This window comes from Squalius cephalus (assembly GCF_949319135.1).
Source record: "Squalius cephalus genome assembly, chromosome: 18".
NCBI lineage: Eukaryota > Metazoa > Chordata > Actinopteri > Cypriniformes > Leuciscidae > Squalius > Squalius cephalus.
In genome coordinates this window covers 7,469,817-7,484,536 of record NC_137139.1, presented here as the reverse complement: position 1 = coordinate 7,484,536, position 14,720 = coordinate 7,469,817, and the positions used below count along the sequence as shown (strand labels likewise).

The window sequence follows — 14,720 nt, the reverse complement described above, 5'->3', positions numbered from 1 at the left end:
AGTAATGACAACCTCGCCCAGGGTGTGTGAGTCCAGTCAGCAGGTGAACGGGGGAGTTCACACACACACTATAGGATCATCTCTATGACTGTGGAAATGACTACATATGGTTATTATAATATGTGGCTGTGTGCACTTGATTTTACTAAATGAAGAATCACTGAAATGACTGGCAACAACAACCGATGTCTAGTCGCATTAATATGAGCACATCTACAAATAGTAATTGATGTTGCAACATCTATTTCTATAACATCATTTGTAACCTTTATAGGCTATAAACTGCTACTAAATCAAAAACAGCAATCCAAAAATACATATAGCTCTCTTATTTCTTATATGTACAATCCTAAAATGCAATCAATCAAACATGTTGTTAAATTGCCTGTTGAGCAGGCTGTGTAAACACCATGCAAAATGATTATACATCTGCTATAAGAGCAAATATGCAGATGAAAACAATCCGAATCACAGGGAACTACATTTGAGTTATTATCTGAAGATCCTGAAGCTTAAAAACGCCAGTCAACCATCAAGGTCTCTATATCCGTAGTCCTCCACAGGCTGCTGACATCACATCAGTGTTCAGACCGAGTGTTGTGATTGGTTACTGGTGACACGTGGCAGTCTAAGCCCCGCCCCCACTGTGAGTGGGGATGGAGGAATGTGGAGAGGGAGGGGCAGGCAATATTTACAAACACAGTTTAAAGAGACAGAGCTCACAAAACACGACATCTGAGCTGCTGATCATATTACCTGCAGTGCCAGAGTATATGCAGCTCGTCCAAGCAAAGCCCAGGGACAGCATGTTTCAGACTGGTGCCAGTGGAAACCAGAAGGAACTACTGAGAAATCATCACATTATATCTTTAACCACAGATTGCTTGGCCTTTATTTCCACATCTTCCACAGTCATGAAATTCTAACTCTACATTTTGATCAACTTTTCTAAATAATCGACATGTATTAGCAGTGTAAACACACCTGTGAACCCTTATTCTTGTTATTTTATTTAAAACAACACAACACAAACCATTCAAATGCTGTCATCTTAACGCTGATTGTATGCGATTTCAAAAGGGTCAAGGAATGAGAGGCTGTTCACTGCAGAGCCAAATGACATCCAGCTCCTCCTCTCTGGAGGTCATGGGTGGAGCATCCACCCACCCCCTAACCCGACCCATAGCTCGATCCCTCCCCCGTTAGATCCACTGAGGGGGAGCTGGACAGCATTTGGATCTGCAGTGAGCACCGCTTGCAAAGAATAGATGATAAGAACATAGAAATGTATACGTAGATTCCACATTCAAACGTTCCTCCTGACACTCCAGCGCGTCAGCCATCTTGGAACAGTCAGCGAGCCGTCACGTCAATGACAACAACACTGCACAGCTTCTGGTTGTAAAACCGCAGAGATTTAAATTCCCAAAGAAATGGTATAAACTTTCACAGTTTAGAATGTGTTGGCTTGTGTAACAACTCAATATTACAGGATTTTACAATAGTACTTTTTAATGTTTTTACTTTTAGAAAGGTAACTTTTTAATGCCTTCATGTTGCTGTGTTGTGTTAGTTTAGCTAAATCAACTGCTGAAGTCTATTGCCGGTATAGATGATATTCCTGCGTCTCTAACTACAGTTGCAGACGCTCAGCCAACTTGCTCTCGAACGTTCACGGACCGGATTTGACCGTTCCAATATGGCGGACGGCTTACATACAGCGGCCCATAGAAACAGACACGCTAATGACCCGCTTATTCCCACCTTATTCTATTTTTAACTGGAATAAAAGTGATGCTGTGAGACATACATCTCTTCAGTGGGTTGTACTGTTATATAATGTGTTTTTGGATTGATCTGCTGACAAAACACTGCAAAAATATCTTTCCAAGAAATTCCAGTAGACAAAAAAAGACAGTATGAGCTATGGAAATTTATAAGTGATCTAGGACCTTTATTTTTTTTTTTTTACAGCAGATGCCATTGAAAACACGGCAAGCCTGTCCCTCACAGCCTCGCTGTCATGGCACTGACTGAATGAGGTCTATGAGGCATCTATATATATATTTCTATGGGTAAGACTATCAGCCCAACCCCCACAGTTCGCTTACAGCTGATCTGGTGTAAATCTGTGATTGGTCCAGCGCCCGGGGTGGGCGGGGTCAGGGCCGTTGTTGCTACGAGCGCCGTGACGTCACCATCAGCTGTTTTGTACGCTCTGTATTCTGATCTGCGGATCAGCTGGGCGAAGCAATAACATCCCAAACCATATCTGCCGAAAAACACACACAGCTCGCAGATACTGCGGCTCAAACGTCGTGTAAAGCAGAACTTACACGTCGATTTCTTCTAAGAAGAAAGACTTATTTTCATATTTTTTTTCTTTTATTTTTGTGTGAATTTACTACCTCATATAAAAAGAATACCTAAAGCTATGCTTTAAGATTTTTTTTTAGTTTTTTTTTTATTGTGTGGTCGTCGCGTTTACAACTTGAATAATTGTGCAGGTAATACAGGTAAGACGCTAAACACATACATATCTCCTTCTGTCTTTTTAAAGCGAGATCTGTTTTGCAGCAGGATTGAGTCGGTCTGTTGAAACTGCTCTAGATCTGACCTGCTCTGAACGCCAGCAGATAACAGCAGCTGTGCATAACCCATAGATTGCCCATAAACGGGTCTGTCGGAACAGTATTTTATTCTGTTTTCCGTTATTACGCGCGCGCTCTCGTTCCTATCATACATCATCACTGTTTTGCTCTCGTCATAGATCGCAGCCGTTGACCAAAGCCAGTTTTCTCGACGGTTTTCTGATTTCTCTTCTCACAGAATCCGTCTTAAAAAAATAACATTCATGCCAAAATTGTGTTTTCAAGTCGACGTTGAATGCCAATGGATGTAACTTTTGGCATTTTGCGTAAGGGACAAACCTGTATATTCAGCTACATAACATTGCCCGTTTATCGACCCTCGGTTTTTGATTAAACCAGCTGTATAACTGAATAGGATGTGGGTTTTCGGTTTGATATATACAGTCTGTGGTTATTTGAGCGATTTGAGGGCGCTGGTAATACCCTTGATCCGAGCTGTCATTGCTTTGACCCTTTGCGCTCAGTCTCTCTCTCCCTCTCCCTCTCCCTCTCTCAAGCTGCATCTGTCAGACGCTAAAACCTTTTTTATTATTAATCAACGCATTATGTTTGATGTACGCATTTAATTTGGCCTAAAAGGAGAAAAAAAACTATTTTTATGCCTTGTTGTAGTCATAAACAGTTTTTTTTTTTCGTGTTTCTATCAAAACGAACCTGTCCTGCTTCTCTTCTGTTGTTGCGGCCTCTGTCCGCTAGTCTGAAGAGGGCGGGGTCTGTTGCGTCTATGGCGTCAGCGTCATCAGTCATCTGAAGCCCCGCCCACTGACGGCCAGATTCACACTGCTTGCCTGTAGGGGAGCCAATGGGACTGAAGTTAAAGGGGCTTCAGTTCAGTGAATTAAAAATAAGATTATATGGTTATGACATTAGAATAAACTGTTTATCTATTTAATTATTTAACACAAGAAATTATAAGAATGGATATAAACTCATCATCACCTCAAAGATAATTTATAATGTGCATAAATTAACTGTATGAATAGTATATGTTATTTTAAATCTCTCTAATGGTTTTAAATTCGATTCATTTTAATTTAACTGATTAATGAGTCATATGATATGCAAATAGATGTTGGTGAACAGACAGGCAGAGAATTGTGCAAATAATATTATGATAATATTCTGGCCTGGGTGAATATTAAGCAAACTGTCAAGAACAGGTACTGGTCATATTTCATATTCATATTCTGGTCATAGTTAACAAGTTCTGGTCATAAATTTTAATCCAAAATTGGAGAAAAAAGATGACTTTTAATTTTGAATAAAGAATGCAGCATATTTAGCACGATTATGATTTTTTTCCACAGTGATTTTTAAAAAAAAAAAGCTTATCCACCAAAAATACAAACACTGTAATCCTATGTAAATTATTTATAGATTATTTATAGATCACATAAAAAAATCGAATAAGTGCCTTAAGTCTTAATTCGCTCTTATAAATTAAGGCCTTAAAGGTCGTAAATCAGAGACCATCTTAAATTCATAAAGTCATGGCATTAAATGTTGTCCTGTTTTCCAATACAAATATCTAAACATCTTTCAATCTCAAAATACAGTTACTTGAGATGCAAATGAACTCTTGAAAAATTTTACAAGAACAAATATATGAATGAATTATGTAAACTTCCCTTTGAATTGTTTTTTTTTTTTTCTGATCCCATTGGCAGATATTTGTTATTCGTTTAATCATAAACTCACTTCATTTTGATCAATTTCACAGAAAACAAGACTTCATATTTTATGGATCTTGATTTAAGAATCTTTAGACATTTGCACTGGAGGACAAGACAAATATACAGAGGAAGAACATCACTTTTGTGCAGTGTGTTTAGAAGAAATATATTTTTTACAGTTAACAGTAAAATATATTTCCATATTCTAGTGGTTGGGAGCAGAGTGATTCAAGATTCTTCTTTGTAAAATGAATTAAAAAGTAATGGATATCTGAAAGTTGTATTTTCAAACTCTTGACTCTATTGATGTATTGTGTTCCCTTCAATTATTCCTTAAGTTACTTAAAAAGGTCTTTAAAAAGTCTTAAATTTACCTTCATAAACCCTGAAAAATATTTCATGATATGGTTTTCTTGACCATCCCTCCTGTTCTTTTTTCTGTCTTTGTCAAATGTAGATCTTTGCACCACAACAACCAAGTGAGACCTTATATTGTACTGCGCCTTCTCTGAGACTACAAAAAAAAGGCCAATACGTCTGTGATCAACCAGCCATCCGTCACATCACTGAAAAAAAACATTAGTCACTATAGTTAATAAAACAAAACAAAAATTTCTAAGGCAGCTATCCCTCAGGAAACAAAAAACTGTGACCTTTGACCTCCGAGGCAGCCATGTTCCAGCGGCTCAGCAGTCTGTTCTTTGGGAGCGAGGAAGAAGGTACTCCAGAACTAAAGGGACCAAAGCCCTGTGTGACTGAGGCTGATGAAGAGGGATGGCTTCTGGTCAATCTGCCCGGTGAGTGTCCTACACAAACAACGAAAAACACTGTCTTTAATGGGACCTAAATTTATTAAGGTAGCTTTAGAGTATGTTGGAGTAACAAGGCAAAATTGTATTGTATATAGGGGGATCAATCTATATGAATTCAGAAAACGTTGGCTTGGTTCCAAAACCTAGTGAACTGCCTCACTATTTACTATCTATATAGGCAATTATCTTCTAAGACATCATTATCATAACCACCATGGAACACTTTTTCACAAAAAACGCTTAAGAATTGTCAAATGCTAACATTGTTGATTCCAATAGCGTTTGACATTAGCATGTTGCTAAGCTAAAGACGTGAACATACTTTACTTGAGTGTGTTAACATAAATACCTCTAGCTACATGAGCTCAATTTTGTGTGTCGAGTTCCGGATTGTGATAGACACCCCCCTCCCCACCCCAAGGAACTCGCTTTTTACCCCCGGAACGTGATTTTTACTGGGGAGCCCCTCCCCGCCTCACCCCAAGGAACTCACTTTTTACCCCCCCCCCCCAACGTGATTTTTACTAGGGAGCCCCTCCCCACCCCAAGGAACTCGCTTTTTACCCCCGGAATGTGATTTTTACTGGGGAGCCCCTCCCCACCTCACCCCAAGGAACTCACTTTTTACCCCCCGGAACATGATTTTTACTGGGGAGCCCCTCCCCGCCTCACCCCAAGGAACTCACTTTTTACCCCCCTCCCCCCCAACGTGATTTTTACTAGGGAGCCCCTCCACACCCCAAGGAACTCGCTTTTTACCCCCGGAATGTGATTTTTACTGGGGAGCCCCTCCCCGCCTCACCCCAAGGAACTCACTTTTTACCCCCCGGAACATGATTTTTACTGGGGAGCCCCTCCCCGCCTCACCCCAAGGAACTCACTTTTTACCCCCCCCCCCCAACGTGATTTTTACTAGGGAGCCCCTCCCCACCCCAAGGAACTCGCTTTTTACCCCCGGAATGTGATTTTTACTGGGGAGCCCTTCCCCGCCTCACCCCAAGGAACTCACTTTTTACCCCCCGGAACATGATTTTTACTGGGGAGCCCCTCCCCGCCTCACCCCAAGGAACTCGCTTTTTACCCCCAGAATGTGATTTTTACTGGGGATCCCCTCCCCGCCTCACCCCAAGGAACTCACTTTTTACCCCCCGGAACGTGATTTTTACTGGGGCGCCCCTCACCCCAAGGAACTCACTTTTTACCCCCCGGAACATGATTTTTACTGGGGAGCCCCTCCCCGCCTCACCCCAAGGAACTCGCTTTTTACCCCCAGAATGTGATTTTTACTGGGGAGCCCCTCCCCGCCTCACCCCAAGGAACTCACTTTTTACCCCCCCCCCCAACGTGATTTTTACTAGGGAGCCCCTCCCCACCCCAAGGAACTCGCTTTTTACCCCCGGAATGTGATTTTTACTGGGGAGCCCCTCCCCACCTCACCCCAAGGAACTCACTTTTTACCCCCCGGAACATGATTTTTACTGGGGAGCCCCTCCCCGCCTCACCCCAAGGAACTCACTTTTTACCCCCCCCCCCCAACGTGATTTTTACTAGGGAGCCCCTCCACACCCCAAGGAACTCGCTTTTTACCCCCGGAATGTGATTTTTACTGGGGAGCCCCTCCCCGCCTCACCCCAAGGAACTCACTTTTTACCCCCCGGAACATGATTTTTACTGGGGAGCCCCTCCCCGCCTCACCCCAAGGAACTCACTTTTTACCCCCCCCCCAACGTGATTTTTACTAGGGAGCCCCTCCCCACCCCAAGGAACTCGCTTTTTACCCCCGGAATGTGATTTTTACTGGGGAGCCCCTCCCCGCCTCACCCCAAGGAACTCACTTTGTACCCCCCGGAACATGATTTTTACTGGGGAGCCCCTCCCCGCCTCACCCCAAGGAACTCGCTTTTTACCCCCAGAATGTGATTTTTACTGGGGATCCCCTCCCCGCCTCACCCCAAGGAACTCACTTTTTACCCCCCGGGAACGTGATTTTTACTGGGGCGCCCCTCACCCCAAGGAACTCACTTTTTACCCCCCCCCCCCCCCCCCAACGTGATTTTTACTAGGGAGCCCCTCTCCACCCCAAGGAACTCGCTTTTTACCCCCGGAATGTGATTTTTACTGGGGAGCCCCTCCCCGCCTCACCCCAAGGAACTCACTTTTTACCCCCCCCCCCCCCCCCCCCAACGTGATTTTTACTAGGGAGCCCCTCCCCACCCCAAGGAACTCGCTTTTTACCCCCGGAATGTGATTTTTACTGGGGAGCCCCTCCCCGCCTCACCCCAAGGAACTCACTTTTTACCCCCCGGAACATGATTTTTACTGGGGAGCCCCTCCCCGCCTCACCCCAAGGAACTCGCTTTTTACCCCCAGAATGTGATTTTTACTGGGGATCCCCTCCCCGCCTCACCCCAAGGAACTCACTTTTTACCCCCTGGAACGTAATTTTTACTGGGGAGCCCCTTCCCGCCTCACCCCAAGGAACTCGCTTTTTACCCCCAGAATGTGATTTTTACTGTGGATCCCCTCCCCGCCTCACCCCAAGGAACTCACTTTTTACCCCCCCAACGTGATTTTTACTGGGGAGCCCCTCCCCGCCTCACCCCAAGGAACTCACTTTTTACCCCCCAACGTGATTTTTACTGGGGAGCCCCTCCCCGCCTCACCGCAAGGAACTCACTTTTTACCCCCCAACGTGATTTTTACTGGGGAGCCCCTCCCCGCCTCACCGCAAGGAACTCACTTTTTACCCCCCCAACGTGATTTTTACTGGGGAGCCCCTCCCCACCTCACCCCAAGGAACCCACTTTTTACCCCCATAACGTGATTTTTACTGGGGAGCCCCTCCCCGCCTCACCGCAAGGAACTCACTTTTTACCCCCCGGAATGTGATTTTTACTGGGGAGCCCCTCCCCGCCTCACCCCAAGGAACTCACTTTTTACCCCCCGGAACGTGATTTTTCCTGGGGATCCCATCCCCGCCTCACTCCAAGGAACTCACTTTTTACCCCCCGGAACGTGATTTTTACTGGGGCGCCCCTCACCCCAAGGAACTCACTTTTTACCCCCTGGAACGTAATTTATACTGGGGAGCCCCTCCCCGCCTCACCCCAAGGAACTCACTTTTTACCCCCTGGATCATGATTTTTACTGGGGAGCCCCTCCCCACCTCACCCCAAGGAACTCACTTTTTACACCCCGGAACGTGATTTTTACTGGGGAGCCCCTCCCCACCTCACCCCAAGGAACTCACTTTTTACCCCCCGGAACATGATTTTTACTGGGGAGCCCCTCCCCACCTCACCCCAAGGAACTCACTTTTTACACCCCGGAACGTGATTTTTTACTGGGGAGCCCCTCCCCGCCTCACCCCATGGAACCTTGCTTTTTAGCCCCCATAACGCAATGGAGCTATTTTTGGCCGTGATGGGCGGATTTTGAATAGCAGTTGGGCTGGTTTTGTTACGCAAACCTGGCAACCCTGTTTGTGTTGTTTAATTGCCATTCACAAATCCTCTCCTGCTTCACAGGATAGTAAAGTGTTTATAGAATATGCACTCTGAAATCTCGCCGAAAGAAGTAGGTGTCGCTAGAGGCGAGAAAGGTGGTGACGATTCTCCCCCCACCCCATGGAATGCAATTTCCATCGAGGGGAACACCACCCCCAAACCTGCCCCCGCCCCAGAACATGATTTTAACCAAGGGGAACAATATATGTACATAAATGCGAATAATATCACATATCGCAATGTTGAGCTACTCAAAATCACCATAAGGGAAATTCCTTCACCGCGACAGCCCCACATGTTTATAACTACCTGAATAATAATCTGGTTTAATAAACAGTCATTCAAAGATAACTTTATCACCCCCTTGAGCTCTGAGGTTTGTCACGCCCACAAAACAGAAGTAAGGTGAAGTGTGAAATTTCTTTGCCAATCTCCCCCATTAGCCATTATTCCCAATAGTCCAACAAAAGCCAAAAGTTGAGGCAGTGTTGCTACATATCACTAGGTTTTAGAACAAAGTCATAGAGACTTTACAAAGTAGTACATGGTGATTAGAGAATAGCAATATTTTAAAAGGGTTACAAGAAACTAATGACAGTATTCCTATTCTCTATGTTTTTCTGTTGTTTCTGTATCCCTTCTCATTTCTCCATATTTGAATGAATTCCTTTTACTGGTATGTGTGCTCATGGTACTGGCATCCCCCATTCGCATGGCTTCAACCAAACCTTTCACATTCTGGAAATACACCCTGTTCTGTCTTCTATCTCTTCCTACTTCACTTAAGGCAAAGATGGGCCAGAGGCAGCATCAGTAGCACGCCCCTGTCCCCGCAGTGAATGTCATGCATCTCTGATATGTGGCCCCTCTCCTCATTCCTGCAAAAACCGCAGGACTAGAGCAGGCAGGAGAGAGGCAGCACATCCTTCCTCCCCTTCCATCTGCTCTCCTCCTGATCCCGCCTCCTTCTCTCACCTTGAGTCAGTAGAAGTGAATGTGTTGTTAAGCGAGCGGGGCTCGTGCTCCTGTAGTGACTGCAGCATGGATGAGAGCTGGTTTGTCACCCCTCCCCCCTGTTTTACTGCAGAGGGAGCCACGGCGGAGGCTAGTCCCATGGAGGACCTCCTCATCGAGCACCCCAGCATGTCCGTGTACGTCTCGGCTGGCCCTCTCCCTCCGATGGAAGACAGCACCACCAGCCTGACCGGCAGTGTTAGGTAAAAAAAGTTTTACACATGCAACTCTGAATTACATGAAAAAACATGGAAGGACTAACACATCGTTATTTATCGCTTGATGACATTAACATTGTGTTGCACCTAATTCAGGGGTTCTCTGGTTGAGGTCCACTGTTCTGCAGAGTTGAGCTCCAACCCTGATAAAAACTTGCCTGCCTGTAGCCTTCTAATAATCCCAAAGACCTTGATCATCTGGTTCAGATATGCTTGATTAGGGTTGGAGCTGAACTCTGCAGGGCTCCAGGATTGAATCTCAAGGACCAGAATTGCACAGCCCTGACCTACTAATTCTATAAGAAATTTGCGTATTATAATTCCACCTGGTGGATGATTTTTTTTACAAATTTGGTACACCGCCTCTTAAAAATGCCCTACACTAATATTCTCACTATCATAAAGATCAGATATTTGTAATTGGAAATATTGGCTCCTGAAATTTGATTGGGTGTTGATAACAATTTTTGCTCATCTGCAAGCTAATGCATTTAACATCTGCATACGATTAATATTGTAGGATATGTTAGCACTTACACCAGGGGTGTCCAATCCTGCTCTTGGAGGGTCTCTGTCCTGCAGACTTTATCTCCAATCCTGAACACACCTGAACCAGCTAATCAAGATCTTCAGGATCACTAGAAACTTACAGGCAGGTGTGTTGGGGCGAGTTGGAGCTACAGGAGCAGGACTAGACACCCCTGACTTACATCAAATAAAAATCATGCTGAATATCAAAAACTGGAAGGCCGCTGTCTTTAATTCTGACTTCCATCTTACTACTTTTCACATTCCAGTTTCACACCATTATTTCCATTCTCACTCAAATGTTTCCCGTTCTTCCAGCAGGATGTCTGAATCAGCAGTGCCCGCTGTGACCAGGAGCTGCATGACCACACGGGTGACCCGAGGAGCGGCCGCACAGGCAGGTGCCCTAGCTAAAGTCACCCAGGTCTCCAGGGTCCAGAGGGCCAAAGCCCGCACTGAGCGTCGGCACCTGGCACGCAATCGCATACAGCGCCAAAACCGTGTGCGTGAACAGGTCCAACGGCGCACAACCCACACCCGCAACTCCTTCCTGCACCAACCGTGCCAGCGCAACATCTGCCACTGAGGCATCAAAGTTTACATTGAGGGCATTATTACACATAGACACCCCAAGAAACCCATACCTATCAATGAATCCCCCTCCTTCTCAAATGTCCTCTAAAGTCCTCCTATTGCTTTCACTCGTTTTACGTCCATAATGCTATTCAGTTTCATATTAATCAGGTTTGTCTTTGAGCACAAGCTAGTTTATTTTTATCCTCTTCTCACTCTTATCTGGCAGGCAGGTCACCACAAAGCACAATAACTCTGTCTAAGATGATCCGTATATTTGCTTAAATGCCATGTACCTCCTGTATGTCCTTGAAAAAGTTTTCCAATCTGGGAATATAGCAGAAAAGGAGACACATGTAAACTCTGTATCTTTACATACAACATCCCTCTAAATGTATAACACTGACACTTCAGGTACATTAGCGCTGTTTGTTGAAATATAATGAGGTGAATTTTTCAAAAAAAAATTAGTTAGCAGACAAAAAGAGCCAAACATTAAACGCATTTACCCTAAAGCCCAGGGTATACTTCACTTTCGGTGTTACGCTCTGAGCCTTTCAAAGTATACTCTTTGGTTGAGCATTGAAAGGTGCGTTCGGCGTGTGCGCACTATCTAGTGGACTTTTGTATTCAAGCGCTTAAATCACTCACACACGTGCCGTTGTACGTGCACCGTCCACCATCAGGGAACGTGTACAGCCAAAGTATACTTTGGGCTTAAGATTTCCAGAAGAGAATTGTACCTAGTAATGTCCTACAGCAACGAAAGAGTCACTTGAAAACAACAAAAATGAAAAGTATGTAGATAAAAGTGTGAACAAGAATTAAACAGATGAGAGTTTACAGAGCCAGACAACTATAGTGGAATATGTTTGCAAAGAGGTCATTTCAAAGTAGATGTGGCTGCCTGATTTTCAACATTATGGTGCTAACTTTCAAAAGTAATTCAACTCCCAAACAATTTAATTTAATTGGTTGCTATTATATGACAATAGGAAACAAATTCCATAGGTGTGCTCCTGCAAAGGTAGAACCCTTCCTAGAGAAGTTAGTTCCAGGGGAAAACAAATGGTGAAATGGTGGAGAAAGCGGGCAGCATCAATTCTATACATACTCTGCATGGTAATGAATACCCCCAGTCTATTTAAAAATAGATATTTTCACCCAATATGTATGTGTACCATGAATTTGTGTTTATTAGAGTGCTGCCTTGCATTAGCTTAGCAACATGCTAACATCTAACTTTACTGAAATGGAGTCTCTTGAGGCAGCTTCTAAAGTAATCGAGCTCCCTAGATTTTGCAACAGAGCCTGTAGTTAAACTGAGGGAGGGCCCATCATGGACGGGACTGATACTATGCCAACAACACTAGATTAATTATTATTTGTCAGTGATCTTTTAGGGATATAGCTGTTTAGCATTTCCCTAAAATGTGACGTGAAGCTGAAGTATAGCTCCCTGTCAACATCTGATCTAATAGGAAAATATCGCAGGAGTGTCGGGGCAGTGTGCAATGTCTTTACAGGTCACATGATAAAGAATGAGCAGGAGAGTATAGATTATGACTGTTTATTTGCTTTGTGGAGGATTATTGATGGGGGACTCTTACAAAAAAATGTCAAGAATCTTAAAATGACCTCAAAATGAAAAGGAAAACATTATACTTTGCTTACAAAAATACCCCCCCCCCCCCCAAAAAAAAGGCTTGAAAGTTCCCCTATCCCGCACGTGTAATACTTGTGTGAGAAATCACTGTGACCACAGAGACTTCTTATGACCATTTCTCAATTCATCCGTTTTCATCATGCCTCTTAAATTGATTATATGATTGTGATTTACATCTTCAATGCACTCTGATGTTTGCCTGTCAGAGGTTGTTGGGTCAGCGTCTCTCTTGTGACGGACTCATGCACATGCACTCACACTAGCTATCCTAAAATGTGCTCTTCCTCGATAGTCAGCAAACGCCCTCAGCACATTTACAGGAAATGCGTCCACCACATTGTGATCTATCTTATGTGTATTCAGTAATGAATAGACTAACAATGGTGCTGAAAGTATATAATTATATGACTGTTTGTACATTTTTTTGAGAAGTTTGCACTGTCATATGTTTTATGGAGAATCATGGTATTTAGCAGTATGTTTTCGTTTGCATTGGTGAATGAGATGCCATTCCAACATGCATGAGTTGGGGAAAAAAAGCTACCTTAAGAGGTAAACAATTAGTTGCATTCAAATGTATATAATTGCAATCTATTTACAGTTCAGTGTTTGCGTTTTGAAACATCACCTCTCTGTTTTCATGGTATCGTTTAACCGTATGTTGCTCCAAAAACTTGAGTACACTTCCTTCTGCTGGGTATTTTACGAAACAAACCAACATTTGCCATGTTTGTCGATACCACTGTTGTTACATTATTTGATTTTACATGCAATTTTCTTTCATTTAATGTTTAATCATTTTAAGAATTCTTCTTGTAGTCTTTCCTATCACCTGCCAAAATCTGTAAATCTATTATTGTAGTTAGCTATCTCTTAACAAAATAATGTAAGTATAATGTAAATCTAAATATGCTTTTATTTCTTTGTTTTCATTTGAAATGGACTGATTTTTCATCATATTGACTCTACAGAGAGAGCAGTACGAATCTCAGTGGTGCATCTAGAAAAATCCAATGCCCTGTAGCCTTACAAGGGTCCTTAACATCGTCCACTCGAAGGTCGTCTTCTCTTTGCATTGTATTAGATGAAGTGGACAAGGCAATATCGTGTAATGAACATAAAATCAGTGATCTCTGCCCTCTGAAGAGATCCACCTCTGTGTTCACCGTCACAGCTGGGCACTGTATACTCTGTTATTTTTCTCTGTGTGTGTGTGTGCGCGTGTGTTCAATATGATTTATTTAATCTGTGGGACTATAGAATGATGTCCATTAGGCCTCATGAGAGGCTGGTGGAAGCGAGTATAGTTATTGTGATTTAAGGGAGGGTTGACTGAAAACATGAAATGAGACAAAAAAAAAAAAACGACAAAAATAAACATGCTTGTATTTTTCCTCATATTGTTATTTAGAAGAGATGTTCATCTTAGTAACAAAGTAAAACAAATAGAGTATTATAAAGAGTGGTGTCTATGATATCTATGGTGATTGTGCCTTTCACTATTCTGCATGGTTTTCATGATGTGCCGACTGTTTCATCCATACGACACCGGCATCAGAGACCTATGCAAAATACTATGATGGGTTTCCAGCATCCATTCAGAAATGCAGGTACCAGACAATAACAATAAATACTCAGGATGTAACTGCAATCTGGACTCATTATTTACCTGTGTGCTTATTTCTTCATCCACTTGACTTGAAAATATAGCTATCGACAACGAATAGCCTATGTTAAAAATAAATCTAACTGTGAAACAATAAAACAAAAAATAAAGGCTTTTCTCTTTGTGAAATAAAGGCTTTCTCTCTATATAAATATATATAAAAATAACAAATAAGATTAAACCCCACAAAAAGTTTCTTATAGAGACATTTCAAAGAATACTACAATACTACCATGGTTTGTAGTAGGCCTGCATAGCTATAGTAGTTTTGTTTGTGTTGCCTGCTATCCTACCCTACATAAAAATAAGGGTACAGTGTAAACTTAATTATTACACTCACATTGTCCAATATTCTGAGAAACCTCAGTGTGATTGACATACGTATTTAGTTACACACACACACACACACACAC

The 14,720-nt window shown here is 43.1% G+C and overlaps 1 protein-coding gene and 1 long non-coding RNA gene across 5 annotated transcripts in view; one reads left to right on the top strand and one right to left on the bottom strand.

Annotated features, from left to right (window-relative positions):
• The window catches only part of LOC307145408, a 1,105,317-nt gene that overhangs the window by 255,709 nt on the left and 834,888 nt on the right, over positions 1-14,720 (bottom strand). The window lies entirely within an intron of this gene.
• Positions 2,165-14,298, top strand: tp53inp2b (tumor protein p53 inducible nuclear protein 2b). Of its 4 annotated transcripts, none has more exons than XM_079848444.1 (4): positions 2,165-2,516; positions 4,782-5,121; positions 9,730-9,859; positions 10,721-14,298. In XM_079848444.1, exons 2-4 carry the CDS (start codon positions 4,998-5,000, stop codon positions 10,986-10,988), a joined length of 522 nt encoding a protein of 173 aa, XP_079704570.1. In that variant the 5' UTR covers positions 2,165-2,516; positions 4,782-4,997; the 3' UTR covers positions 10,989-14,298. The 4 variants fall into 4 exon arrangements, with proteins under 4 accessions (XP_079704570.1, XP_079704569.1, XP_079704568.1 ...); XM_079848443.1 differs by having other exon boundaries at positions 2,212-2,516; positions 9,430-9,859; positions 10,724-14,298; XM_079848442.1 differs by having other exon boundaries at positions 2,228-2,516; positions 9,430-9,859.

What these genes read in the sequence shown, in the direction of transcription:
- tp53inp2b (XM_079848442.1), top strand. Translation starts at nt 4,998, where the DNA reads ATGTTCCAGCGGCTCAGCAGTCTGTTCTTTGGGAGCGAGGAAGAAGGT. An exon ending in GCTTCTGGTCAATCTGCCCG is followed by an intron (nt 5,122 to 9,429) that starts GTGAGTGTCCTA and finishes ACTTCACTTAAG; the next exon opens with GCAAAGATGGGCCAGAGGCA. An exon ending in AGCCTGACCGGCAGTGTTAG is followed by an intron (nt 9,860 to 10,720) that starts GTAAAAAAAGTT and finishes CCGTTCTTCCAG; the next exon opens with CAGGATGTCTGAATCAGCAG.